The sequence below is a fragment of the Carassius gibelio genome, chromosome A13, assembly GCF_023724105.1.
Source record: "Carassius gibelio isolate Cgi1373 ecotype wild population from Czech Republic chromosome A13, carGib1.2-hapl.c, whole genome shotgun sequence".
In the NCBI taxonomy this organism is placed as follows: domain Eukaryota; kingdom Metazoa; phylum Chordata; class Actinopteri; order Cypriniformes; family Cyprinidae; genus Carassius; species Carassius gibelio.
In genome coordinates, this window is record NC_068383.1 from 1,296,871 (window position 1) to 1,324,361 (window position 27,491).

The 27,491-nt window shown below is 36.0% G+C and overlaps 1 protein-coding gene across 3 annotated transcripts in view; it reads left to right on the forward strand.

Moving 5' to 3' along the window:
- The window catches only part of LOC128025831 (inositol polyphosphate-5-phosphatase A), an 86,903-nt gene that overhangs the window by 38,577 nt on the left and 20,835 nt on the right, over positions 1 to 27,491 (forward strand). For all 3 annotated transcript variants that reach the window (XM_052612371.1, XM_052612372.1, XM_052612373.1), the window contains exons 5-9: positions 3,352 to 3,415; positions 4,654 to 4,757; positions 11,384 to 11,436; positions 12,788 to 12,907; positions 18,748 to 18,832. In XM_052612371.1, coding sequence (XP_052468331.1) covers positions 3,352 to 3,415; positions 4,654 to 4,757; positions 11,384 to 11,436; positions 12,788 to 12,907; positions 18,748 to 18,832 — 426 coding nt within the window. The remainder of the gene's footprint in view (positions 1 to 3,351; positions 3,416 to 4,653; positions 4,758 to 11,383; positions 11,437 to 12,787; positions 12,908 to 18,747; positions 18,833 to 27,491) is intronic.

Genomic DNA, 27,491 nt, shown 5'->3' on the forward strand with positions numbered 1-27,491 from the left:
TGTTTTTTAAAAAATCCATTTTAATGTTAAACTAAATAAAAATGAGAAACAAAGAAAAAAGACTATATATATATATATATATATTTATTTTTTTTTTTTATTTTTTTTTTACTGTTTCAATTTTAGTTTTAGTTGTAATAACCCTGTTCTTGTTTACTGGATCTACCATTATGGCTGGGTTATTGTCTTTCTATCTGCAATTACGGTGATTACTCATTTCCTCGTCCGGCCTGCCGCAACAGAGAGCATTTTACTAATGGAAAATTAAGTAGCGCCTGTGACAGTCCGCTTTATAAATATGTAAAATACACTTTTAATTATTTGGAGTGAATCTGGCAGGTAATCGATAACGCTGGACGTGACAAACATACGCTTGACACTGGCCATTGTAAAGCGCCGTTATAAGATGAGAGTTTGCTGTCAGCGCCGGCCGGATCAAATTAATATTCGGAGTCTGTCACTGCGTGGAACAAATGGATTAATTGTGGGCCGCTAATATAATAGTTTCTTCATGAAGAGCTCAGGAGGAGACCGGCTTGAACTCTGACCTTAAATATTAATAAGAGCTTGTGTGTGGAATTATGGTTTATTCTGAGGATGTACAGCAAACACTGATCATAACGTTAACGATAACATTAGCTAAGATTAATAAATACTGTAGAATTGCTCATTGCTAGTTAATTAGTCAGTGCATTAACTAACATGAACTAATTGGATCTTATTAGTGCAGTTGTTGTGTGGAATGAGCGTCTCCGTCTCCGTTTGAGGTGAAACCGAACATAAAGCAAACAGAAATAAACAGAAGGGTTTCCTGGAAGCTGACCTTCATCGCGCCGCGTCCCTCTTCTTCTCCTCCACGGGTCGCGCTGGGAATGTTCTCATCAATTAAATGTGAACGCTGGGGTTCGTCACGCTGTTCGTGCTTTTGACAAATCAGCAAATGTTTAATCTCAAGATGAGCCACGCGGCGCTCATAAATAATTCAGAGGGTTTCTGTGCCCACAGTCCTTCAGTGCCAGTCCACCATCATCTTCATCTTCATCTTCATCATGCTCATTCACTGACGCACAGAAGAACTTTATTTAGGGACAGTTGTAGTTGTTGTGAGTGTTTGTGGAAACTGCGAAACACTACCATTCAAAAGTTTGGGATATGAAAGATTAAATATAAAAATGAATGCTTTTATTCATCAGTGATGCATTAAACTGATCAAAAGTGACAGTAAAGACGTTTATAATGTAACACAAGGTTCTGTTTCTAATAAATCCTGTTCTTTTGAACTTTCTATTCATCTGTGAATCCTGAAAAATGAAATGTATCGGTTTCCACAAAAATATGAATGTTTTGAACATTGATAATAATTAGAAATGTTTCTTGAGCAGTAAATCATCATATTATTCTGATTTCTGAAGATCATGTGACACTGAAGACTGGAGGAATGATGCTGAAAATACAGCGGAGCATCACAGAAATAAATTACACTTTACTATATATTCATATAGAAAACAGCTGTTTTAAATTGAATAAATATTTAAAAAAATTTACTGTATTTTTTACCAAATAAGTGCAGCTTTGATGAGCATAAGAGACTTCTTTCAGAAACGCTGAATTTCTCTTGCAGCTCCTGATAAAGTCACCAGCCAGCTGGCACATAACTCTGTTTCGTTTACTCGCCAAGCCAGTTTTTACCATCGGTTGGATCTTAGCGAGTGTTGATTTTGGACCTGGACCTTCCATATTTGTGAAGATCAGTGAAGCAGAGAGAACCTGAGAGCGTCAGATGGCCATTCAGTCCGTCTCTGACCGGTTCTATTGTGCTCTTTTCTTGCTTCCATACTGTATTCTCTGAGCATTTATATTCGCTGATGCTGGGACGTTTGTCTCCCATGACTCCTGAGCGTCTCTCTGTGTCTTTAGACACTATTGAGAGCTTTAGCCCACAGTTTTGGGCCACTGCATTGAGCCCTGAGCGGACAGGAAGCAGGTTTTGCTCTTTTTAGTTCAACTTGAGGACTAGAGGTGCAAAAGCCGCTCAGGAAAGCAGTTAGTGAACTGTGAACCGCATCAAATCCCCAGCGCCTTACGCCTGCGGGCTCCGTTTGTTTGGGCCGTCGACAGACACAGAAACTGTCTGATTGTTCGGTAAAAATTAAGAATATAATCCTATTGAAGTAAATCTTTGGTCATGCTAAACTCTGACTGTGCTGCTTTGAGCGGCTCAGATCGAGCGCTTTGACAGAATCGGCTCTGGCTATAATTTACATGTTATATTTGAGCGCCGTAACCTCCTTACATAAGAAAAGAGGCCTTTCCTTCATATTCATAAGAGCAAGTTTGTGCTCTTTGTGGTGGTGGGTTTTACATAAACACATGAACTTATGAAACACGACTGACATCACTTAATTCTACGAACCGTATCTGCTGGGAAATGTCACTACAATGATGCATTATTGACCTGACAGTAATAAAAGTGCTAATTTCAGCTGGTTTTAGATTTATTTGCTACTTTAGAAAGTGGTGTTTAGCTGAAATGGGTTTCTTGTTATCGATATCTTGGTTGCTGATAACTGATATAAAGCCGATATATATGATCTCAAAATATTTAAAGAAGTAAAACACATGCATGACATTTGCTGAAATGAAATCTATTTCAAAATACTTTTATTTAGATGCATTTTTGCCGCTTTACTAAGTAGTGGTTAACCAGAACAGATTTTTTAAAATCTAATTATAGATATAAAGTCGATTATATATTTTATCACAATATTTAATTCAAAAATGGTTAATTATTTATTTAATTAGATGTCTGTAGATGCATTTTTGATACTTTACAAAGTAGTGGTTAACCGATATGGATTTCTTAAAAAAAAAAAAAAAAAAAAAAAGATGACCGATATCTAATGGCCGATATTTACAATATCACAATATAGAATAAAAAATTTAAAGACGTTTGCATAACAATTGCTGAAATTCAATCAGAACAGATTCAATATGATGCATTTAGGTTTATTTGGTACTTTTACTAAGTATTGGTAAACCGATATAGATTTTTTTTTGATAACCGATATCTCAGCGGCTGATATAAAGCCAATGTATAAATATATATGTATGACAGTATTTAATTTAAAAAGAGTGAAACACATGCATAACAGTTGCTGAAATTAAATTGAATCATATATCAGCCAGACAGATGATAAAAAAGCCAAATATCGGCCGATATATCGGTAGACCACCATTTTCACAAAACAGGTGGAGAAATCCCAGATGCACATCTACAGCTAAGAAGAAGACAGAAACATAAAGACAACACACGTTTCTATGTTGAGTAAGTTCTTTCTCTTTGTCTTTCAGGCTCTGGGATGTTGCTACTTCATCCACGAATCCTTGAAAAACATCCAGCAGTTTGATTTCAAAGGTACGTGTGTCCCTTTAATACGGCGTGCCATCAATCCCATCAGATCCAGCGCGGTCAAGGTTGTTTCAGAAGCTATAAAACATGCTAAGATGGAGAAACCGATAGGAAACAGTAATGCTTATTAATATTAGGATTTAATTCATGAGATTTCAGCCTGTGGTAATAGTGCACTCAAGCTATTGGACAGTTAGCTGTGACCTCATCAGCGGTAGGGGTCAGAGGTCGCGTGTCCCAACGGTCACACTAATTAAAGCCACTCCCCTTCAGCCCCGCTCAAAACCAGAGCTCTTAAAGACCACCATATCTCTCTCATGATGGCCGTAATCACGCTCTCCATCAAACCTGAGCAAATCTCACGCCAGATCAGAATTCTCCAAGATATTAAAGGAAAAAAACATTTTACATTTGCATTTATATTTACATTTATTCATTTAGCAGACGCTTTTATCCAAAGCGACAAGTGATTTCCATTAATTCTTTTAATTTTTGCTTTAAAAAATAAAGTATTTAAACTTCATGTTACTAACTTATTCATTTATGCTTATTTATTTATGTGCAATTAATTTATGCCGATTACAGTAAAAACTACTTTTGTGGTAATCGCACAAAAACTGTAAAATAAATTCAAGTAAAGAATCTGGATGCATTATAGTCATGAGAGTTAAAAAAAAATTATATAAATATTTGTTACTTATATATTATTATTATTTTAAATAATTTGAATGCATTTAAACCATTTCTTTTTCTTTTTCCTTTTGGTTTTATGTTCTTTTAAATTATGCTGATGTACATGTACAAATATTTATAATTATTATACTTAAATACTACAGTTTTGTAATGGGAATCATCCTTCAGAATAATAAAAATTACACCAAATCTCAAAAGTAGATTCAAGGGAAGTATGTTACACTATCGAGATTTTATATAGTTTAACAAAAATTAAAAATAAAAGTTTGCCCATGTATTCATGTAAAATACTGCAATATCCCAGTTTGCATCAGAACATAGTGTGTGTGAGTGAGTGTGTGTGAGTGAGTGTGTGTGAGTGAGTGTGTGTGAGTGAGTGTGTGTGAGTGAGTGTGTGTGAGTGAGTGTGTGTGTGTGTGTGTGTGTGTGTGTGTGTGTGTGTGAGCAGTAGGTGGCGCTGTTGCCCTGAGTGCTCTGACTCTGATAATCATCTCGGAAGCTCTGCATGTTCATCAGTGCTGTTTTCTTCCTCCTGGTTTTCCTTCACACAGCCAAGAAGTTCAGGAAGGTGGTCGGGAAGGAGGTGTGTTCGGACGCTCTTCCAAACGCAGCCTCGCTGGAGAAAGAGAAGTTTCCTCAGGACTACTTCCCTGAGGTGCGTCTGCTTCAGTCACATCTCTCACATCAAGCTCTGTTTTGAGAGGAAAACATCTCCCTGATGTCCAGAGTTTATCAGTGGTTCAGTCTTAAATCATTACAGCCCTGAATATGGCATCCCTGCTGAACTTACAAATAAAGAATTTGTTTGAAAAATACATTAATGGAGTAGAATAAAATTAAATGTACTTTATAAAATAAAAACTTTTTTTTATTATTACTTATTTAAAAATAGCAAAAAAAAAAAAATAATAATAACTTATTTTAATGAATATATATTTTTTAAAATAATAATTTATTTAAAAATGAGTAGAAATAATTTTCCAATAAATAATTTAATTTAAAATAAAAACAATAAAAAAAAAATATTTGTAAAAATAAATGATAATATTATCCGAAACCTGTAATTGAGATCTATTTCAATGTATTATTTCCACAATAATAACTGGTTTTATTTACCGACATGAGGTTCATTAATATAGTGACACTCACAGTTTCTCTCAGAGAAACTAAACAAGCAGCTTTGTCATAATTATTGCAGAAACACTAAATTAAATACTAAGCTGTATTTCTATGTACATATCTGCATTATATTGGCTTTAAAGATGCTAGAAAAACACACACATTCATGTAATATTGGAGTATTCCGTATCTTTGCACAGAACTTCTGCACACATTTTCTGTTGTTCAATCACATTTAGGCAATGAAGTGTTTTCTACAGCCCTTCTGAGTGCTGATTCTTATACTTTTAAAGCACAGCATTAGTTTTGTGGTTTCCTGCATGTTTTCACTCTGCTGATTGATTGTGAGCTGAATGAAGTGTGTAAGTGTGCATGTTCTAGCTGTGTGTGGAGCATGTTAGAGTGATTTATCTGTGTCCTGTAGAGCTGATGGAGTAATAAAGAGCGTCTCATCTGGATCCTCCTGTAAATATCAGCACAAGCGTGAGAGAGGCACGCTTCCTCCTGATGAGGAAACAATGACGCTACAGAAGAGAGGAGACCCAGGCAGAAGAGTTCTGATGCATTGATTTACGCGCTCCCGAATCGTAATGTGGGGCCGTTTAAAGCAGCAGATTTGTGTCGTCTATCAAGGGCTTTCTCAGGAGTGAGGAACGGCTTGTTATCGTAGATCCAGCCTCTTATGAAAGATGAATTAATTTCACTAATGCTTTAATGCAGGTTTCTGGTGAGGCTGGCGATAACCTCGGCTTCATCCCGTGATTTATGCCGTCTTTTAGTAGATGAAACCGGCCGGATTCGCCATCCATCTGCCTCGCTACAGGAATCCTATTAACGGCGGCTGCTCGGTTCGGACGCTTGGCACTGCTCTGCGGAGCGCTCGCTCTGATGTTTGGGGAAATCACAGAACCTGCTATCACATGAGACGCGCTCGCAACGTTTGATCTGTGCATCCAGCAGCAAGGGTTTCTGAAGAACTCCTCAAACAAAGAAAGGCCTTGCACTCAGAGTCTTGAGATGCAAAACAAAGATTACAAATTTTTTTTTATAATAATACAAATTATTATCTGCAGCCAGTGGATTTGTCACTGCAATAAAATACAATGAAATACACAATTATAAAATAAAATGGTAAAAAAAAGTACAAATTATTTTATATGTATAAGAAAAAAATTTAATGCATAACATTTTGCAAAAAAATAAATAAATAGTTTTTTTTTCATTTTCCAGTGCAAATGTCTAAATGTCATTAAATCAAGATGGGAAAAATAGAGAAGTCACTGCAATAATATAATGATTAAATTTTTAATTTATATATATATATATATATATTTTTTTTTTTTCTTTTTTTTCTGTGCATTAAATGTTGCATGCACTGCAAAAAAAAATAAAAATAATATATATATATATAAAATCTTCCAGGGTGTTTTTGACATTTGCAATGGATTTAATTTTAATTTAATTTAAAACAAGACAACAAAAAAATTGATTTTTTTTTTTTTTTTTTTGCTGTTTTAAGAGCAGAGATATTCTAGACATCTCTATGACATCACCTGCGCTCCCTGTTTGATTGACAGCCGGCGGTTTCCCCAGCAGCCAATCAGAGAGGAGCCAGCTCTGATGGATGGTGTGTGGTGTGTGTTTGTACCCTTGACTCCACAGAAGCCTGATCTTCACTGGTTTGTGTGATGAGCGTGTGACCCGTCTCCTCTCGAGGGCACACCGTCCCGTCCGTGAGTTATGGCTTTAAGTGCTGCTCCAGTCAGTGGCACAATATTAATTGAAACGCTGAATAAGAGCGAAGCGCACAGAACAACAGATGCTGCTTGTGAAAGGTCGAGCTGATGGATTCTGACATGATGCTGTCCTTTAATCTGATGCTTTATGTGTGTGATGCACATCTGCAGGCCTTCAGTCCTCATGAAGGTTTTTGTGTGTTTTGCAGTGTATTTGATTTCAGAACAGTGACAGGAAGTACTCGCTAAACTCAATATTTACACTCGTTAAGTTGATTTACAGTCGCTGGATTTAAAGTGAGCTCAGATCTCATTTTGAACATTTGAGTTATGAACAGGCCTCAGGCCTCTCTGTGTGTGTGTGTGTTTGTGTGTGTGTGTGTCTCTCTCTGTAAGTGTGTGTGTGTCTCTCTCTGTGTGTGTGTGTGTGTGTGTGTGTGTGTGCGAGCAGCTTCACTCGATCTGTGTGGGGTGTGACCCGTGATGAAGGGTGTAGTGTAGATGTGATTGTGACCCGATCGCATCGCTGCAGCTTCACATTTACAGGAAAAGTTCACTTCCTGCTCTTTTATCTCTTATTTTGTCCAGTTTCATTTTATTGCAGTGACCCGTCCAGTGACTGCAGATATTACGTGTTTTCTGTCCATGCTTAAAATGTATTATAATATTTATTAAATCAAAATTTTAATATATTTATTTTTATTTTGTTTCGTTTATTTATTAAAATGTATATTATTGTTATTATTTTATAGTATAATTTATTATATTAATTTTATTAGTCTAATTTAATCTTATTTTATTGCAGTGACTCAAGTAGAAGTTCCTTTTTTATTGTTTTATTTTACTTTACTTTAGTTTTGTTTAGTTTTGTCTGCCTATTTTAAGGAATAGGTCATTTTATTTTATTTTAATTTTTTTATTCAATTTAATCTTATTGTAGTGACCCAAGTAATAGTTTTATTTATGTTATTTTATTTTATTTTTATTTTATTGTATTTATTTTTATTAGTATTTCTTAATCTAATTTAATCTAATTGCAGTTACCAAAGTAATAGTTTTTTTTTTGCCTATTAGTATTTTTTTTAATTGCAATATGTCTTCTTATTTTTTTATTGTCTCATTGAATCTTATTTTATTGCAGTGACTGTCTGCCCTGTTTTCAGTCCATATTTAAAGGAATAGTTTATGTGCTGTAAGATACGGAGATGATTTTCTGTTCTTGACATCATCCGCTCGACTTCAGATTAATTCAAGTATGCAAATGTAATTGAATCTGATCCAGTTAATCTTGTCCTAATGCCGGCTGAAAGAAGTGAGGAGCTCGAATCGCTCTCAGGCTTTTCATTTGCCTTTTCATGAGTCCGTCTGTAATGAAGTGACCGGGCCGGTAATTAGTTTATTCATCGCTGCAGTTATCTCCCCATTAGAGATCTCAGAGAGCTTATTTATTTCTCTCTCTGTGAAATGCTAATCAGGACATGTCTCTTATTTAATAACGCTGAGAGTCGTGTGATCCGATGGTTCAGATTCTCCAGAGCACGGTCGTCTCAACATGATGTTTCCTCCTCAAGCTCAGTGAAGTCCACTTGTCAACTCATATAAATTACAGTGATGTGTACGCACACTTGAATCAGTATTTAGTACTATCAGTATGAAGTATTTAGGGGCGCATGCATTTATATTATATCATCATAGTCCAATACTGGCAAAAAGGTACTTTGCATGAATCGTTTTCGAGCAACAAAGGAAAAACATTTTTTCAAAGGAAAGTAAAAACCCAATCTTGGTCTCAATTTCTTTAAAAGTATATCAATATGAGAACTAAAAGTACATTTATTATCCAGCCAAATTCAAGATATTTATAGGATGCGACTCTCTCAATCAGAGTACCGTCAAAAGTTTTAATCATAAAATAATTTAGTGATAATCTGGAGCGTGTGAAGATCATTTATTTAGTTTTTTTTTTATTCATTAAAAGCATTCTAAGCATTCAAAGGAATCCATTGCCACTTTTGTGAAGCCATTGTATAAATGATAGTATCATCTGCATAAAAGTGAACTTTTACAGTCTCTAATCCTACACCGAGTTCATTTATGTAAATGGAAAATAAAATTGGTCCCAAAATTGAACCTTGAGGGTTATATATATATATATATATATATATATATATATATATATATATATATATATATATATATATATATATATATATAATGTACTTCTTATTGTTAAATTACATTTTATGATTTTATTTTATTGCTTAATTGTATGTTGTATTTTTTTCAGTTTTTTTTTTAAATATTTAGTTTTTTTGATAAAAGTTATTAGCATATTTTATATCTATATATTTCTTATAATTTTTATTAATAATTGTTTTATTATTTGTTAAAATAAATTGTTTATTTATTTTTTATATTTATACATATAAAACTAATATTATTTATTTTCTTTTAATTTAACTGCACAGTATTGTTCAAAATAATAGCAGTACAATGTGACTAACCAGAATAATCAAGGTTTTTAGTATATTTTTTATTGCTACGTGGCAAACAAGTTACCAGTAGGTTCAGTAGATTCTCAGAAAACAAACGAGACCCAGCATTCATGATATGCACGCTCTTAAGGCTGTGCAATTGGGCAATTAGTTGAAAGGGGTGTGTTCAAAAAAATAGCAGTGTCTACCTTTGACTGTACAAACTCAAAACTATTTTGTACAAACATTTTTTTTTCTGGGATTTAGCAATCCTGTGAATCACTAAACTAATATTTAGTTGTATGACCACAGTTTTTTAAAACTGCTTGACATCTGTGTGGCATGGAGTCAACCAACTTGTGGCACCTCTCAGCTGTTATTCCACTCCATGATTCTTTAACAACATTCCACAATTCATTCACATTTCTTGGTTTTGCTTCAGAAACAGCATTTTTGATATCACCCCACAAGTTCTCAATTGGATTAAGGTCTGGAGATTGGGCTGGCCACTCCATAACATTAATTTTGTTGGTTTGGAACCAAGACTTTGCCCGTTTACTAGTGTGTTTTGGGTCATTGTCTTGTTGAAACAACCATTTCAAGGGCATGTCCTCTTCAGCATAGGGCAACATGACCTCTTCAAGTATTTTAACATATGCAAACTGATCCATGATCCCTGGTATGCGATAAATAGGCCCAACACCATAGTAGGAGAAACATGCCCATATCATGATGCTTGCACCTCCATGCTTCACTGTCTTCACTGTGTACTGTGGCTTGAATTCAGAGTTTGGGGGTCGTCTCACAAACTGCCTGTGGCCCTTGGACCCAAAAAGAACAATTTTACTCTCATCAGTCCACAAAATGTTCCTCCATTTCTCTTTAGGCCAGTTGATGTGTTCTTTGGCAAATTGTAACCTCTTCTGCACATGCCTTTTTTTTAACAGAGGGACTTTGCGGGGGATTCTTGAAAATAGATTAGCTTCACACAGACGTCTTCTAACTGTCACAGTACTTACAGGTAACTCCAGACTGTCTTTGATCATCCTGGAGGTGATCATTGGCTGAGCCTTTGCCATTCTGGTTATTCTTCTATCCATTTTGATGGTTGTCTTCCGTTTTTTTCCACGTCTCTCTGGTTTTGCTCTCCATTTTAAGGCATTGGAGATCATTTTAGCTGAACAGCCTATCATTTTTTGCACCTCTTTATAGGTTTTCCCCTCTCTAATCAACTTTTTAATCAAAGTACGCTGTTCTTCTGAACAATGTCTTGAACGACCCATTTTCCTCAGCTTTCAAATGCATGTTCAACAAGTGTTGGCTTCATCCTTAAATAGGGGCCACCTGATTCACACCTGTTTCTTCACAAAATTGATGACCTCAGTGATTGAATGCCACACTGCTATTTTTTTGAACACACCCCTTTCAACTAATTCAACTAATTGCCCAATTGCACAGCCTTAAGAGCGTGCATATCATGAATGCTGGGTCTCATTTGTTTTCTCAGAATCTACTGAACCTACTGGTAACTTGTTTGCCACGTAGCAATAAAAAAAATATACGAAAAACCTTGATTATTCTGGATAGTCACATTGTACTGCTATTATTTTGAACAATACTGTATATATAAACACACATATATACAGTACATACATACATACAGTATATACATATAAATATAGTAAATTTTTTATTTTGTTATTTGGTATAATTTATTTTATTGTTTAGATTTATTTATATTTTTATATTTATTTATTTATTTTTAATTTTATAGATTTCGGTCTGGTCAAACTGGAAAAGTAAAGCACTGAAGTGATCATTATCACAGAATCTTGTCTGTCTCTCCAGTGGAATGATCACATGACTGTATTTGTCTGCAGGGGAATGCAGTGGACGAAGGGATGTGATTTAGTTGAAATGTCTCTGATCTGATGGTTTTTCTCTTCCTGCAGTGTAAATGGTCCAGAAAAGGCTTCATCCGAACCCGATGGGCGCTGGCTGACTGGTGAGTTCATCTCCTCCTCGTCCTCAAACACCTGAACCAGATGAGTCCAGCTTTACAGAGAGACTGTATTGTACATCACAAACTGTCTTCATAATCGTATCATCACAACAGCATGAAGAGGACACAGTTTACATTTGGTCTGGACTAACACCAGTGTGCTCACATCCCAAAAACAACCTTTCAGACAGGTGCACAGCCAACAAATCACTAACTACTGCAACAGAAGAGATTTAAATGTAGAAAACGGGAGCCGTTCAGCTTCTGAGACCTGCAGCTCTATTCTAACACCATAACATATTGATTTAATAAGAAATTAATTATTTAAAATGAAAGAAATATAAAATAATGAAAAGGCAAAATAAAACACAAAATATTAACTGTTTTTAATAATTAAAATAAACAGTAATTTAATTAAAAACTGAAAAAATACAATTATGTCAAATTAAAGAAATCAAAATTAAACTGTAAAATGATTTTTAAATTCTAAATGAATGGAAAAAAAACTGTTAAAACTAATTAAAATAAAATAAAATAAAAATAAAATAAATAATAAATACTTAATGATAATTATTGGGAAAAAAAAGAAAATATTTTTTAACTAATTTTAAGTAAAACCAAATCAAATAAAACTGTTTTTTCTATGGACTTAAATAAAATATTTTAAAAATAAATCATAATTAATCTCTTTCTAAACTCTGAAACATTTTCAAAATTATTTCAAAATTTCATAAAACATACAAAAATGTTTTTTTTTTTTATATAAAACTAAAATGTACAATTGAGCAATCAAAATTACATGCATACTAATTTTTTTAAATACATTTAAATATAGTAATGTTAAAAATAATATAAAATAATACATTTAAATTAAAATAAATAATTGAAAATCAAATCAGTTAAAATAAAACTTGCCTCCATGTCATGTGACCATTAATCCAACATCAGAGAATCATGAAACATTAATCTGAGATCTCAGGAGGACTAATATTCTAGATTAAAGGTGTTCAGCTGATTAAAACATGTGGGGATCACTGAAATAAACTCATTCTTTTTGTTTTCAGTCCGTGGTTTTCATCCTGTACACATTTAAAGAGTAGAATGCAGGTGAACCCATGCAACTGGAAATGATCATGTGATTTATTGTGCTCATTATAATAAATGAGCTGCATGTCGTGTGCTATGAATGCATTCATATTCATATATTACACTTTTAAGAGTGTTTCTTCTAGCTGTTTCTGTCTTTATGAGATTAAAATTCATGCATTTGGCTTCAGTTCAGAGAGACTTTGATTGCATTGAAGGTGAGCTTGTGATGGGTTCATGCGTTCACTGAGGATGTTCTCTCTCTCAGTGCCTTTGACCTGGTGAACATCCACCTGTTCCACGACGCGTCTAACCTGGTGGCGTGGGAGAAGAGTCCGTCCGTGTACTCGGGGACGAGGCAGAAAGCGCTGAGCTTCGTGCTGGACAGGTGAGACAATCTGAAGAAATGCTCATATCAAGAGCTCATGAATCACGCCAGAGCGGAGGTTATTAGGCCATCAGTTACCTGATTTACAGCCGGGAGGACGTTTAGAAAGACCTTTCTGGGTGCTTACATTGAGGTCTCATAAACTTGTTTTCCTCTGATTAAATTACGGTCTTTGCGTGTTGCGTGTAATCTGAAGTAAGGTGCTTTTAAAATTTAAAAAAAAAAAACTAAAAAGATGATCATTATTAAATTATTTAAATGTTATCTTTAAATCGAATATTATTAATAAATAATATTAAAATTATTTAATTTAAATTTACAATAAATTAAATCGTAAAATTCTATATATATGTGTGTGTGTGTGTGTGTATATATATTTAAACAAATAAATATTAAATTGAAATAAACATCACTAAAAAATGTATCAAAGAACTGTGATCGTGTAAATGTTTTATTAAATTATTCATATATCTACTTAATATATCAAGGAAATATTTTAGAGCAAATGGGTTCAAGAATGATTCAGTTATTATTAAATAAGAAAAATATTAACTTAAAATCTCTTAAGAAAATGTAGCTAAATAATTCTTAATAATAATTTACATACATTTTAATTAAATCATAAAAAAGTTAATAAAGTATTTTAAAAATAAAATTCATCAAAATTACTTGAAAACATCACCAAACAACTTAAAAATAATTTAATGTATTGTTAGATTATTGATATATGAGCTTGAAGTCTCAGTATAAATATTTTAGCCCAAATGTGTTGATCTAATAAATAGTTTTGTGTCTCGCTGGAGCAGAAGCGTGTTTCGGTGCGGCCCGTTTGAGGCCAGTGGGAACAACACCTTCCCCCAAAGCAGTGAATAATGTCGGGCTCTTTTCAGCGGCGCCACTAACCTTTTGGCAGCCACCAGTGAAGTCTATTCTCCTGTTGTGATGGAGGAGGACAATGTGGCTCAACAGCCTTTTGAATGGAGCTGCTACCTCCAACAGTGCGGTCATTTAGAGCCGGTTGGGAACCGACTTTAGGCCCATTGTCCACCGTTCTGTAACTTCAGCCTCCCCCTGCACTCAGACCTGGTCCCGTTTATAACCCTCCTGATGCATTCTGAATCTCTGGACCTGAAGAACCGGTATTTTATAAAACATATTTTTCAACTAAAACCATATCTGAATGTGAATGTGAAAAAAGTAAGTTATGAATTAACATTTTTTGAATTTCGTTGAAATTTCGAATTACACGTTGGACTACACCCAAAAAACTATCATGCAAAATTTACATATATTTTTTTCAATATTAATGAGAAATTTAATTTGAATCTTTCGCCATATGAAAATTTATAAAAACACACAACCTGAGAATTATGTTTTTTAACCCCATTGGAATGAATGGGGTTTTATTAAATTCCTTTGAATTCATGACTCATGCCTGCTCAAAAACAGTCCAAATTTATAAAACTTACATATTGTTTTCTCACAAAACAACATCAGTATTACTCAATTAATCTTGCTTGCATAGGTTTTCACTCTCAGATGAAGAAGATTCTGCATTGGTTCATCAGTAACCAACAAAATTCAATCCTGAAAGTGTATGAGATACAGGAAACTTGCGAAGTACTTTTTAAAGATGATTTGGACACTTATTTAACTTAATATATCATAAAAAAAAATTAAAAAGGTATTTTTGACACCTAATATGACTCCATACAAACCACGGGTCAAAAATGACCCGAGCACGAAACCTCTTTAATCTCTTAAGACATGATTGTGAAAAATCTGTAAAAAATGAATGATGTGTGTTTAGGGGGTCTGAAAGCATGTGGCAAGTTTCGCTCGCTTACTAGAAACGATGCATTTGTAATTAATGTTTATGTATGGAGACGCCCCGAATGCGTCTCGCCCATCAGATGAACTCAGTATCTCTCAGAGCCTCCTGGGAAGGATCCTGAAAGAGCGCGACACGATCAGTTCCTCAGTCTTTTGTGTGCACAGATATGTTCTTCCATTCAGAAGATGTGCTCAGGTTCAGTCCGGAGCGGTTTTACATCACAACTGTGAAATCTGGCCTAAAAGAGCCCCATTGTGCCCCGCTTTTATTTTCACACCAATATAGTCCATTGTCAGGCTGCTGAAGTTAATTTGATCAACATTGGAGACATTTAACTTTTCTGTTCAGTCAAAAGGCTTGTTTCACGCTCATTTTTGGCCCATTGAAAAGCCGTGATTGGCAGAAAAATAATGTCGGCGTTAACAATTCAGGGCAATTAGTTTCCCAGGGGGAAGCGCCGGGCCGCTCTGGCCGCCACACAACTATTCTTTGTGACTTTACGGATGGTCATCAGTCAACTGTCAGGAGACTCAAAGAGGCGCCCGGATAAATGTTTCCCTTTTGGCTTTTCCCAGAACAACAGGCTGAAAGAGAAAGAGGGCGAGCGAGAGACACACACACACACACACACACACACACACAGAGAGAGAATGAAGTGTAATGTTTTTAACAACGAAACACAGAATAAGTTTAAACGACTGATACTGATACTGATATCTAGAAACCAGTGGCTGACAGACATGCAGTTCCCAAATCATTTAGTGATGTAGTCACGATTGTTTTTATTTTATACACTTTATCATGTTTAAATTATTAATTTATTAGACTTTACTACGACATTACTATTTTTAATAGACGTTTTTTTTAATTAATTTTTAAGAATTTACTGTTTATTTATTTCACAAAAAATATAATTCAGAATATAATTAAAAAAAAAAGTTAAAATCACTAAATCCCCCACACACCCATCATTTTTTATACAATAAAAGTTGTAGGATTATTTATTTATTTATTTATTTATTGCCTACATTATTATCTACACAGACTTTTATATATATTTTTAGCAAATACGTTTACTGAGTTTATTTCACTATATAAAGTGTATATAATGTATCTGAATGTGTGTGTGGCTGTGCGGGGTGTTGAAGTCAGTGTTGGGGTGTGTGTGTGTGTGTGTCCTGTGTTGGGGGGGTGTGGGAGGGATCGGAGCTGTTTTTGTGGCTGCTGATGTGTGTTAGTGCGCCGCTGCTGAATGGAGGTATTAGTGTCGATCAGCATTGACTTTGTTAGCTGCCTTCTCACCCTGGGAGGCCCAGAGGTCAAAGGTTAATCAGTCAGCCAGGCCCCTTCACACCCTACACTCATACACCTCTCTCTCTCTCTCACACACACACACACTCACAAACAGGTTTGTTTTTATGAAAAGTGGGGACATCCCATAGGTTTATTAAGCATTTAGAAAAGTGGGGACACGGGGTAATGTCCTGAAAAGTCTCTCTTCTCTTTGTGATACCTGTTATACCCTTGTCTTTTTATATTTATATAAATATTAACTTAATTATTATTTTTTATTTTATTTGTAAAATTATAAGATAAATAATATTTTATTTATTAAGTGCTTTACTTTCATATATAAATGTTTATATACGCTGCATAATTTTAAGTTACACTGCGTACAAAAACAAGCACAAAAACTGTGTTTGAGTGAAAGTGATTACAGCATAACCCATAACCCCTCAGTGACCACACACACACCTGACCGCTCCGAGGGAATGCAGTCAGAGGGTGGTCACCTCTGAAGGTCAGAGGTCATTCCCGAGGCCTCCGGTGGTCCATTGAGCCTGCCGTCAGTGAACACATTCCCTGGATTCTCCTCCGCTGCTTTAGTGTGATGCAGAGCCAGCAGCACACAAACACAGCGCAGTTTACACCTGCATTACTAGAGCTTTAGGACGCACTAAAACACTGGGAAGTCTCACATTTATGCTTTTTTTTTTTTTTTTTTTTTTTATCAGTAATTTACAAAATAAAAAATGTAATACAGTAAATAAAATAAAAATAATTAATAAATGTATATAAAAATACAAATATTTTTTAAAATATACATTTCACTAGACAATATTTATAAAATTTTAATAATAAAAAGAAATAATATATTAAAAAAATAATAATAAATGTTATATATATATAATATATATATATAGTTTTACTAAATTAAAAATGTTACATTTAAAAATTATATATAAATGCAAATACATTTATTTATACAAGTATATAAATATTAGAATACAAATAAATATTTTATAAATGCAAATATACATTTATATTAATATTTCAATTTGCTACTTTTCACTACAGGCATGAAATATATCTTATTTGTTTATAATGTTTACAAAATAAAATAAAAATATTTAAATGGAAATAAAAAAGTAAATGTACATATTTATTTACATTCATAAAAGTATTATAAAAAATAATAAATACAAATAAATAATATATTTTTTAAATATGTACATTTCGCTACTGACTTAGTTACTGACACAGTTCACTGTGTTTACTCCGTGACTTGGGCCCCCAGGGGTCGGGCTAGAAGTTAGGGCCCGGCGCGTCACGAGAGCTTTAGGAAACAAGCGTTTAAACAGAGCGTTACCTTCTGACCCGCTGCTCATGACTCGGGGCTGAGGACAAAACCCCACAGCCAGCGCATTAGACACTAGTACTGAGATAAAGCTGCCTCGCTCACCCACACAGAGAGAGAGAGAGCGAGAGAGAGACGCGCTGCCCTCGCTCGCCCACACACACACACACACACACACACACACAGAGAGAGAGAGATGCTCTTATGTCACACTCACTTTATGCACAGTGCTGTGTGTCTCTCTCTCTGTCTGAGCTATTGATTTTTTAACCGTTTGGTGCTCTTCAGTAATTTTTGAGTGAAAATGTTTACATTTAATCATAATTCATCATAGTAATGTTGGACATTATTTGAAAGGTTTTTAAAAAATAGTCACACTTGTGCTGTTCATGTTCACAAATTATTGCAGTGGAAGCGAAGGGGAAGTGAATTCCATCTAGTGGAAGAGTTTGGAACTGCAGCCAAAAAAAATCTGACTTTTTTTTTATATCAACCTCAAATTCGGAACACAACTTGGATTTTGATTTATGAATTTGATTTTTAGCATACAACATATTTTAGAAAATATGTATTTCATTCAAAACATTTTTTTTTAATGTTTGTGCATTTTTCAGAAACGTAAACTAATTTTAAGTTTCACTTTTTTTTTTTTTTTTTTTTACTTTTTCGAATTCAGCAACAACCTGCACAAATCTCAAGAGTCCAAAATTAAGTCTGCCCTCAAAAAGGAGTTAAAAGTTAATAAATAGCTATTGTATCGATTTAATTTAGTAAAATAATATACAATTCAATGCTGTAGGATGCAGGAACCGAAGGCATCAGATCTGTTGATGTCATTAGTGTATGTGTCTCAGATCGGTCAGCAGTGGGTTTGAGCTCACGGCGAGTCGAGTTTGAGAGCCAGTGAAGCGTCAGAGATGTAAAAGTGTGTGTTTTATGAGCGCGGAGAGGCTTCTCTTTTACAGGGCCATAAATACATTGTTATTAGGTGTTAGGAGTGAGCTGAGATTTATCCCAACGATTAGCCGGCCCAGCATCCTCCTTCCATTAATCCACACACACACACACACACACACACACACACACACGTGCACGCTCGTCCAGCTCAGACTAATTCTTCATCACTCGCTCAAGTAAATTATTTGCTCTGGGGAGTTAATTATCCCTGGTTTAAGAGGTTGCTGAGACCTGCATGTGCGTGAGTCTTGAGCTCCACACTTCATGAAGATAAAACACTCACGAACCCTCACCAGTGGAGGAGTGACATCATCGGGCCAGCTGTCAATCACCCGTCACGCACTCGTCCACTAGGTGGGGCTCCTGCACTGATGCTCACTAGTGACCGAGTGTGTCTCAATCTCTCGGCAGGATCACGGATCAGCGCTTCGAGCGGCTGCCCTACTTCATCTTCGGAGACTTCAACTTCAGGCTGGACTCCAAGCTGGTCATCGAGGTCAGTTTTTAAATACTACATTTCATTAAAAGTATTTTTTATTTCATAAGCAAATTAAACAGTACCAGAATGATGAATAAACCGGATGAAATATTAAATGAACACCACCTTTACTGATGCAAGTCCCAGCATTGAGACACTAGCTCAGTGAGGTGTCTAAACGTTAAGCTTTTATTGCGTCGTGTGTGTCTGAAGGGCCCTCACTAGTGTCTAAAGGCATCATTAGCACACAATGAGTGTCCGAAAAGCCTCCTCACAGAACAATGCTGCTCTGCAAACACAGCTGGGGCCCTGAGGAGGGCCGTAAACCAGCTCATTGTTCTCACTCAGGTCCTGTGTGTTGCAGGAAGGAGGCTGGTTGAATTGCTGCTTGAGCTGTAAAATAAAAAGCCACAAATCATACAGCATTTCAGATGGTTTGATTAGTGTGTGTCTGTGCACAGGGTTGGCCTAATATTACCCACAATCCCTTGAGCAGCAGTTTGTTCGGCCTGTGCATCCATCAGGGTCATGGCTTGTATGAGTCGACATAAACAAGCCTCGACGTTTATTGGATGTGTGGAATATTACAGAAGGCACATCTTGATTTATAACACTGTGTAAATACATATGAAGCTGAATTTAAAGTCTAACCGGGAACTTAAAATCATTATATTTGTGATATTAAGTAGTTTTCCGCACTTTTTTTTTTTTTTTTTTTTTTTTTTTGCAACATCCAAGTGAAAGATTAAACACAAACATGTTAGAAAAAATGTATACAATTATAAATTTTATGGGACATTATTTTACACTTTCAGTCTATATGCTGCTCTCGATGGAAACACTACAGTACATTTCATTATCTGCAAGAGAATCATTGAGATGCTGAAGTGTGTGTGTGTGTGTGTGTGTGTGTGTGTGTGTGTGTGTGTGTGTGTGTGTGTGTGTGTGTGTGGACTAGGAACTAGTTCAACACTTTAATGATAATTAACGTCAGCCACACAATTAGTGTTGGGTCCGAGCTCGACTCAGATTGCGCGGCTGTATTGATTTCTCTCTGCAGTTTTACTAGAGATTGATTTACACCAGTGCACACTAACTCACACTAGTTTATTTAAGTGTGCACCATATTTAATCATGAAAATGTCTAAATATAAGTAGCAGTAACGCTGAATAATATATTCAGACTTCTGAGTGCACTGACTCCGATTATTTCACTTGTTCAAAGCTATTTTATATTTAAAAACATATTACATAAAGGTTTAGACGAAGGTTCAAGAGTCTCAGGATTCATATTTTAATATCAGAGTAAATGAAAGTATGAGAATATGATCAAACCCGTGTCACATGTGACCACCTGATTCCCTTTGACCCCGCTGTGGCACAGAGGTGCATGCTGGGATGTGATGGGAGCTCAGTTTGTGTGGTGACCGCGGCTCGGCCGTGTGCCTGGACTCCAGTTTATTTAAAATCCCTCCTAATTAAACTTAATAGAATGTAAATGTAATTTGTGGGAATATGGCGGCCGTTCCAGTCTCAGGATTGATGGGGGCCGACAGCGGGGGTTAATTACTGACGTGATCTACGGAGCTCGTGACATAACTCGTGATGTGTTTAATTAGAGTGTATTGGCTGGTTGATGGGAGGACGCGCTCGCTCTGACGCCCCCTTTCTGCAGCGCGGGGCGGCACATGTAAACATCAATCTCTCATTCTTTTGTCCTCTGTCCTTCTGAGAGCTGAGCAGCATGAAATTAAAGGTGGGGCCGCAGCGAGGCCTGCTTGTACATGACTGATGTAAACTGCTCATTAATGAGGCTCATAAAACTTTCATTTTTCAACATTTGAAGAGCTTTCTATTTCATGGCCTCACGCCAGCGTCAGTTTGTATTTACATGGAAATAGAGAAAAAGCTCTTTGTGTATGTGTGTGAGTGTGCTGTTCTGTTATATATTGTTATGTTACGTTGTGTTTCGTTTTTTTTCATTGTTGTGACATTGTTACGTTATGTTGTTTTGTTTTATGTTTTAAGCTTTTAAGTTGATTTGTGTTATATTACGTCACGTTATGTTTTCTGTTGTTACATTTGTTACGTTTTATGTTGTTACATTGTTGTTTTTAATGTTAACTTATGTTTTGTTACGTTATGTTGCGTTATGTTATGTTACATTGTTATGTTTTGTTATGTTACATTTCGTTCAGTTTTATGTTACATTACGGTATGTTTTGTTATGTTACATTGTTTTGTGTTACGTTATGTTACATTAAATTTTTATCCTGCTACTAGTGTGTTCTAGGTGGGTTCTTAGGTAAAGATGATAAAGACAATTCTTTGCATCTTGTATCTGTGTGTGTGTGTGTGTGTGTCTGTGTGTGTGTGTGTGTGTTAATTCATTCTTACACAACAAAGCTCCATTTCATACAGTGTTTGTGCATTTGGCCCATCATAAATCAAAAGTGGCAGTGGCATTAAGTACACACTACATTAGTCAGGCTAATTAATTTTGGGACACATCCATCCATTAGTCAGTGGTCCTGTGTTTCATGGGACAGATAGAGAGATCCTGACGGCCGCTGTCAAACCAACCATGAAAACACACACACGCACAAGTGTATCTTCACACACAGGCAAACACATCTGCGTGTTTACACACATCTGATCTCCATCCAACAGTGTCAGATGGGAACGCCACTCAGCGCAGCACACACTATACACTCACTCACCTAATACTGGGATCAGATCTAGCCTGATGACTGAACGAGAGAGTATAAACTGATCTGGAAATACACTACAGAGGAGAATATATCACAATCACTGGAAGGATGGATGAAAAGAGGTGGATGGATGGAAGGATGGATGAAAAGAGGTGGATGGATGGATGGATGAAAAGAGGTGGATGGATGGATGGATGAAAAGAGGTGGATGGAGGGAGGGAGGGATGAAAAGAGGTGGATGGATGAAAAGAGGTGGATGGATGGATTGATGGATGAAAAGAGGTGGATGGATAGATGGATGGATGAAAAGAGGTGGATGGATAGATGGATGGATGGATGAAAAGAGGTGGATGGAGGGAGGGATGAAAAGAGGTGGATGGATGGATTGATGGATGAAAAGAGGTGGATGGATGAAAAGAGGTGGATGGATGGATTGATGGATGAAAAGAGGTGGATGGATAGATGGATGGATGAAAAGAGGTGGATGGATAGATGGATGGATGGATGAAAAGAGGTGGATGGATAGATGGATGGATGGATGAAAAGAGGTGGATGGATGGATGGATGGATGAAAAGAGGTGGATGGATGAAAAGAGGTGGATGGATGGATTGATGGATGAAAAGAGGTGGATGGATGGATGGATGAAAAGAGGTGGATGGATGGATGGAGGAAAAGAGGTGGATGGATGGATGGAGGAAAAGAGGTGGATGGATGGAGGGATGAAAAGAGGTGGATGGATGGAGGGATGGATGGATGAAAAGAGGTGGATGGATGGATGGAGGAAAAGAGGTGGATGGATGGAGGGATGGATGGATGAAAAGAGGTGGATGGATGGATGGAGGAAAAGAGGTGGATGGATGGATGGATGGATGAAACGAGGTGGATGGATGGAGGGATGGATGAAAAGGTGGATGGATGGATGGATGGATGGATGGATGAAAAGAGGTGGATGGATGGATGGATGAATGGATGAAGAGATGGATGGATAGATGGATGGATGGATGAAAAGAGGTGGATGGATGGATGGATGAAAAGAGGTTGATGGATAGATGGATGGATGAAAAGAGGTGGATGGATGGATGGATGAAAAGAGGTGGATGGATGGATGGATGGATGAAAAGAGGTTGATGGATAGATGGATGGATGGATGAAAAGAGGTGGATGGATGGATGGATGGATGGATGAAAAGAGGTTGATGGATAGATGGATGGATGGATGAAAAGAGGTGGATGGATGGATGAAAAGAGATGGATGGAGGGATGGATGGATGGATGAAAAGAGGTGGATGGATGGATGGATGAAAAGAGGTGAATGGATTGATGAAAAGAGGTGGATGGAGGGATGGATGGATAGACAGATGGATGGATGAAAAGAGGTGGACGGATGGAGGGATGGATGGATAGACAGATGGATGGAGGGTTGGATGGATGGAAAGATAGATAGACAGGAAAAGATAGGTGGATGGATGGATATACGGATGGATGGAAAGATAGGTGGGTGGGTGGATAGATAGATAGATAGAAGGATGGAAACATGGATGGAAACATGGATGGATAGATAGATAGTAACTGGTTGTGTTTGGTGTGTGATCTGTGAGCTCTTCTTGTTCTCCGTCTGTAGTTGATCAGGAAGAGTTGGGTAACGATGAGTTAATCTCTCCAGCACAATACTCCTCTTCGTTCAGCGTTTGCTCCAGATACACACACATGATCTCTGATGACCTCGTCCGATGGACAGGCGTCTCTTTTCTCCATCTGTCCCTGCCGTGTGTGTTTAAAAGCACTAACAAAGAGCGTCACACATGGCGGGCGAGCGACATGCCTTTAATCAGAGCCTAATTAAAACTGAGAGAGTGAAGAACAGCCACAGACTGTTCCTCTCACAGCCTCATTAACAACAGGCCGTTTGAGTGCTGCGTGTGCGTCTCTGGGCTGATGTTGGCACAGCTGGAGCGGAGCGATGGGAGCGAGGGCTTCGCCTGGCACAGACATCACAGGACCAGAGACACCCACACTGGAACACCTCAGATTAGTCTCATTTCATTCATTTTGTACATCATTGTTTATTTTTGTTAGATAACTTTTTACTTTATTTGATATGTATTTTTTTTATTTATTTGATATTTTATGTTACATTGTTTATTTTATTTTTGTTGGATTATTTTTTACTTTTTTAAATTTTTTGTATTTTGTTTGACTTTTTATTTATTTGTTTACTTTAATTTTTTATTTTATGTGTGTTGGGTTAAGACTTTTATTTCATTTTTATAATCATTTTTTTATTTTCTTTTTGTTTATTTTACTTATCTCTTTTCAACTTAAATAGTTTTTCTATATTTATTTTAAATAATTGATATTACTTTTTATTCAATTATATTTTATTTTATTTTTGTTCAGTTTTTTTTTTTAAGATAAGCATTTTTATGTATTATTTTATTTTAGTTTACTTATTTAAAAAAATGTTTTCATTGTTCTGTGTGTTTGCTTTTGTCTCTGTTATGTATTTTAACTGTAGTGTATTATATTTGCATGTTACACTGGGTTTTGTTTGCAGATGTTTTATTCCTTCATGACGTGTAGATGCATCAGAGATGTTGAGATCACACCATTATTTCTCATTTCTCAAACATTAATCTTATTCTCACAGTGGCGTTCATCAGCTCTGATCCTGCGGGGTGTTTTCTCTTCTCTGTTGTGTGTTTGACTCGTCTCACGAGACACTCGCCCGTCATGTTTAAGAGAGCCATTAAGAGGCACATCTTGTCTTTAATTCCTCCTGTGATTTATCTGTGCTGTATTGAGGCTTTTCTTTGAGTGCAGGATGAAACCTGCAACTGCTTCCTGTTTCATGAGGCTGGAGAGGAAGTAGTTTGTCAGCTATAAAATAAACATGAGCTGAAATAAAATAAATTATTTATAACTAAAACGTTCAGCAAACATTAATTCAGTTAAACAATGTACTAAAATAACTAAGAGTTTATTTATAAATTAATGTGTGTGTATTGTTACATTTTTAATTTCTTAACAAAGTTAATAAAACTTAAACCACATTATAATAAAAAATAACTAAATTGAAAATATATATTTAACAAATAAATATAGTTAAAAAATTTAACTAAATTAAAATAAAAAAGAAAACTTATTGAAAATATATATTTTTATCTCAGTGATGCAAAAATAATACTGTTTATTTTAATATTTGTTTTCTTAATAATTCATGTAAATGCTTTAACAAGATTTCTGCTGTTAAACCCTCTGAAGCGCTGCCTTGTAAGATATTATAATTAAGATTAAGTAAATGAAAAATGTGTGTGTGTGTGTATATATATGTGTGTATATATATATATACATACATACACACACACACACACACAAAATAAATACATAAAATAATATAAAATTACAAAATGAATAAATGTAAAATAAAATAATTTATAGTGAGTGTGTGTAACTAAATTTTGTTCTATATAGAAACAGAATGAGAGTGGAGTTGAGGTGTGTGTGTCTGATGGTGTGTGTGTCTGATTGTGTGTGTGTGTCTGATGGTGTATGTGTGTGTGTGTGTGTGTGTGTGTGTGTCTGATGTTGTAGGTCTGTGTGTGTGTGTGTCTGATGGTGTGTGTGTGTGTGTGTGTGAGTGTTTGTGTGTGTGTGTGTGTGTGTGTGGACTCTCTCTCTCTCTCTCTCTCTCTCTCTCCGGGGGGCTTTTGTTCCTGATTTCACACTATCAGAGCGACAGCATGTTTCTCAGCTCCGGTCTGTCAGACTCATAAAGGGCCTGCGCTGGGGTCACTGCTCGAGGGACGGCGTGAAAAATCGCTCAAAACCGGACGACAAAGCCCACCCAGAAAACCTAATATCAGCGTCTGTCTCAATCACTCGCGTGCGCTGGAGTCTGACCGAATCAACAGCACGGAATAAGAAACCACAGTCACCATCAAGAAAATAAACCTAGTTCAAACACCTTTGAGATTCAGTGAAGATGAAACACACACTTTACGCCCAAACTCTGTGTGTATTTAATGCAGACACTATCTAGTTGCATCTGTAATGCAAAAACTCTAAACTTCAAATTTAAAATGAACACAAAGTATAAAAATAAAAAAAGATTCTAAATATTAGCGCAGACTATTTGTATCTCAATGATACTAAAATAACACAGCTCCGATAATATTATTTTTGCAATAATTCATGTAACAAGCATAAAACCTTCACATTTCTGCTGTTAAAGCTTCTGAAACGCTGCCTGTACAAAATAAATAAAAGACAATAATTTAGTTTAAAATTAGATCAAAAGTAGAATAGATTAATCTAAATAAATGAGATATGAGAGTTAAACACATTTTATGTCCAAACTCTGTATGCTGTAATGCAAAAACATATCAAATTATTTAAAACAAGTAAAATACCATCATAGTAAGTAAATTTAAAAATAAGATAAAAAGTAAAACAAACAAACAAAAAAACATAACTCTGTACACTGTAATGCAAAAAAAAGTCAATAAAAAAAAATGTACAAATTAAGAAACAACGTAAAACATGATACAAAGAAAGTCACAATCAACACAAGGATTTTATTATCTTTCTTTTTTCTTTTTATAAAAGTTCTTACATCAGCTTTTAATTTAAATGAAATAATTTTTAAATAATAAAAACAATTCTTATTTTTGGGAGGTAAAATGACCAAGACATGTTTCTTCATGAGATCCACTCAATTCTCTCTCTCTCTATGTCTCTCTCTCTCTCTCTCTCTCTCTCTCTGTCTCTCTCTCTCTCTCTCTCTCTCTATGTCTCTCTCTCTCTCTCTCTCTCTCTCTCTCTATGGGCCCTATCTTGCACCCAGCGCAATTGACTTTGTACACCGACGCATGTGTCATTCCTATTTTGCACCTGCGCAAAGCGCGCTTTTCCCTCCACAGAAGCACGTCGCTAAACTAGTGAATGAACTTGCGCTCCCTGGGCGGTTCAGCGCAAAAAAGGAGGCGTGTTCCGGCGCAAACAATCCCTGGTGCTATTTTGCTGTTCCATTAAACAATTGCGCCACTGACCAGAAAAAACCTAGTCTAAAGTCAGTGGCGCGTTGCGCGTTGTTCATTATGCTATTTTAAGGGCGCATGCTTGACCATAATGTATAGCGTGCACAACGCGCATACACTTTGCTCATGTAATCTACACAGATGCAACAGTTATTTTTGCAAATCATAAATTGTTACACTTAAAAAAAATATTAACACATGAGATGACGGAAATCATTGTGGTGTGCCACGAAGATGTGAAAAAATAGGCATAAATCTAGCTTACAAATTATTCAGGCTAATTGTAGTAATTAAGGATCAGACCTGTTTGAGGTCATATATGTATATAAGGACATCTGACAAATTGGTTTGTCCGTCAAGAACCAGGAAAAAAAAATCGATGAAACAATTGTGGCTATTTCCTCCCACGTCTGTTTAACCGACGCTATTTTGGGTGGGTTTCTCCCATCCCCATACAACACAACTTCTCTGTCTTTCACTGCTCTTACAAGAACATCAGTCTCCTCGGCTGTGAACCGCTCCTGGCGTGCGCCTGGTAAATACGCCATAATAATAGCAATCCGTAATGGAACTTGCGCACCTGCTTTTAAAGGGAATGTTGGATGACGCTCTGATTGGTTTATTTCACGTTACGCCCAAACCACACCTATGAATAATGAAGCTACTTCAGACCAACCCATTTTAGATTTGCGCCGGGCGCAAGAGCCATTTATCCCGCCGGGAAAATAGCAACAGCGCCGAGACCCGCCCACAAACTTACTTGCGCTTCGCGCTTTGACACTGCGTTTCAGATCGTTAAAATAGGGCCCTATGTCTCTCTCCCTCATGACAATTGTTACAAAGAATTGCCAAAGCATAAGTTTGAACTAAAATCTAGAACAGAAACATATATGCAACAAAAACATGTATGTATATACATTTAAAAAGTAG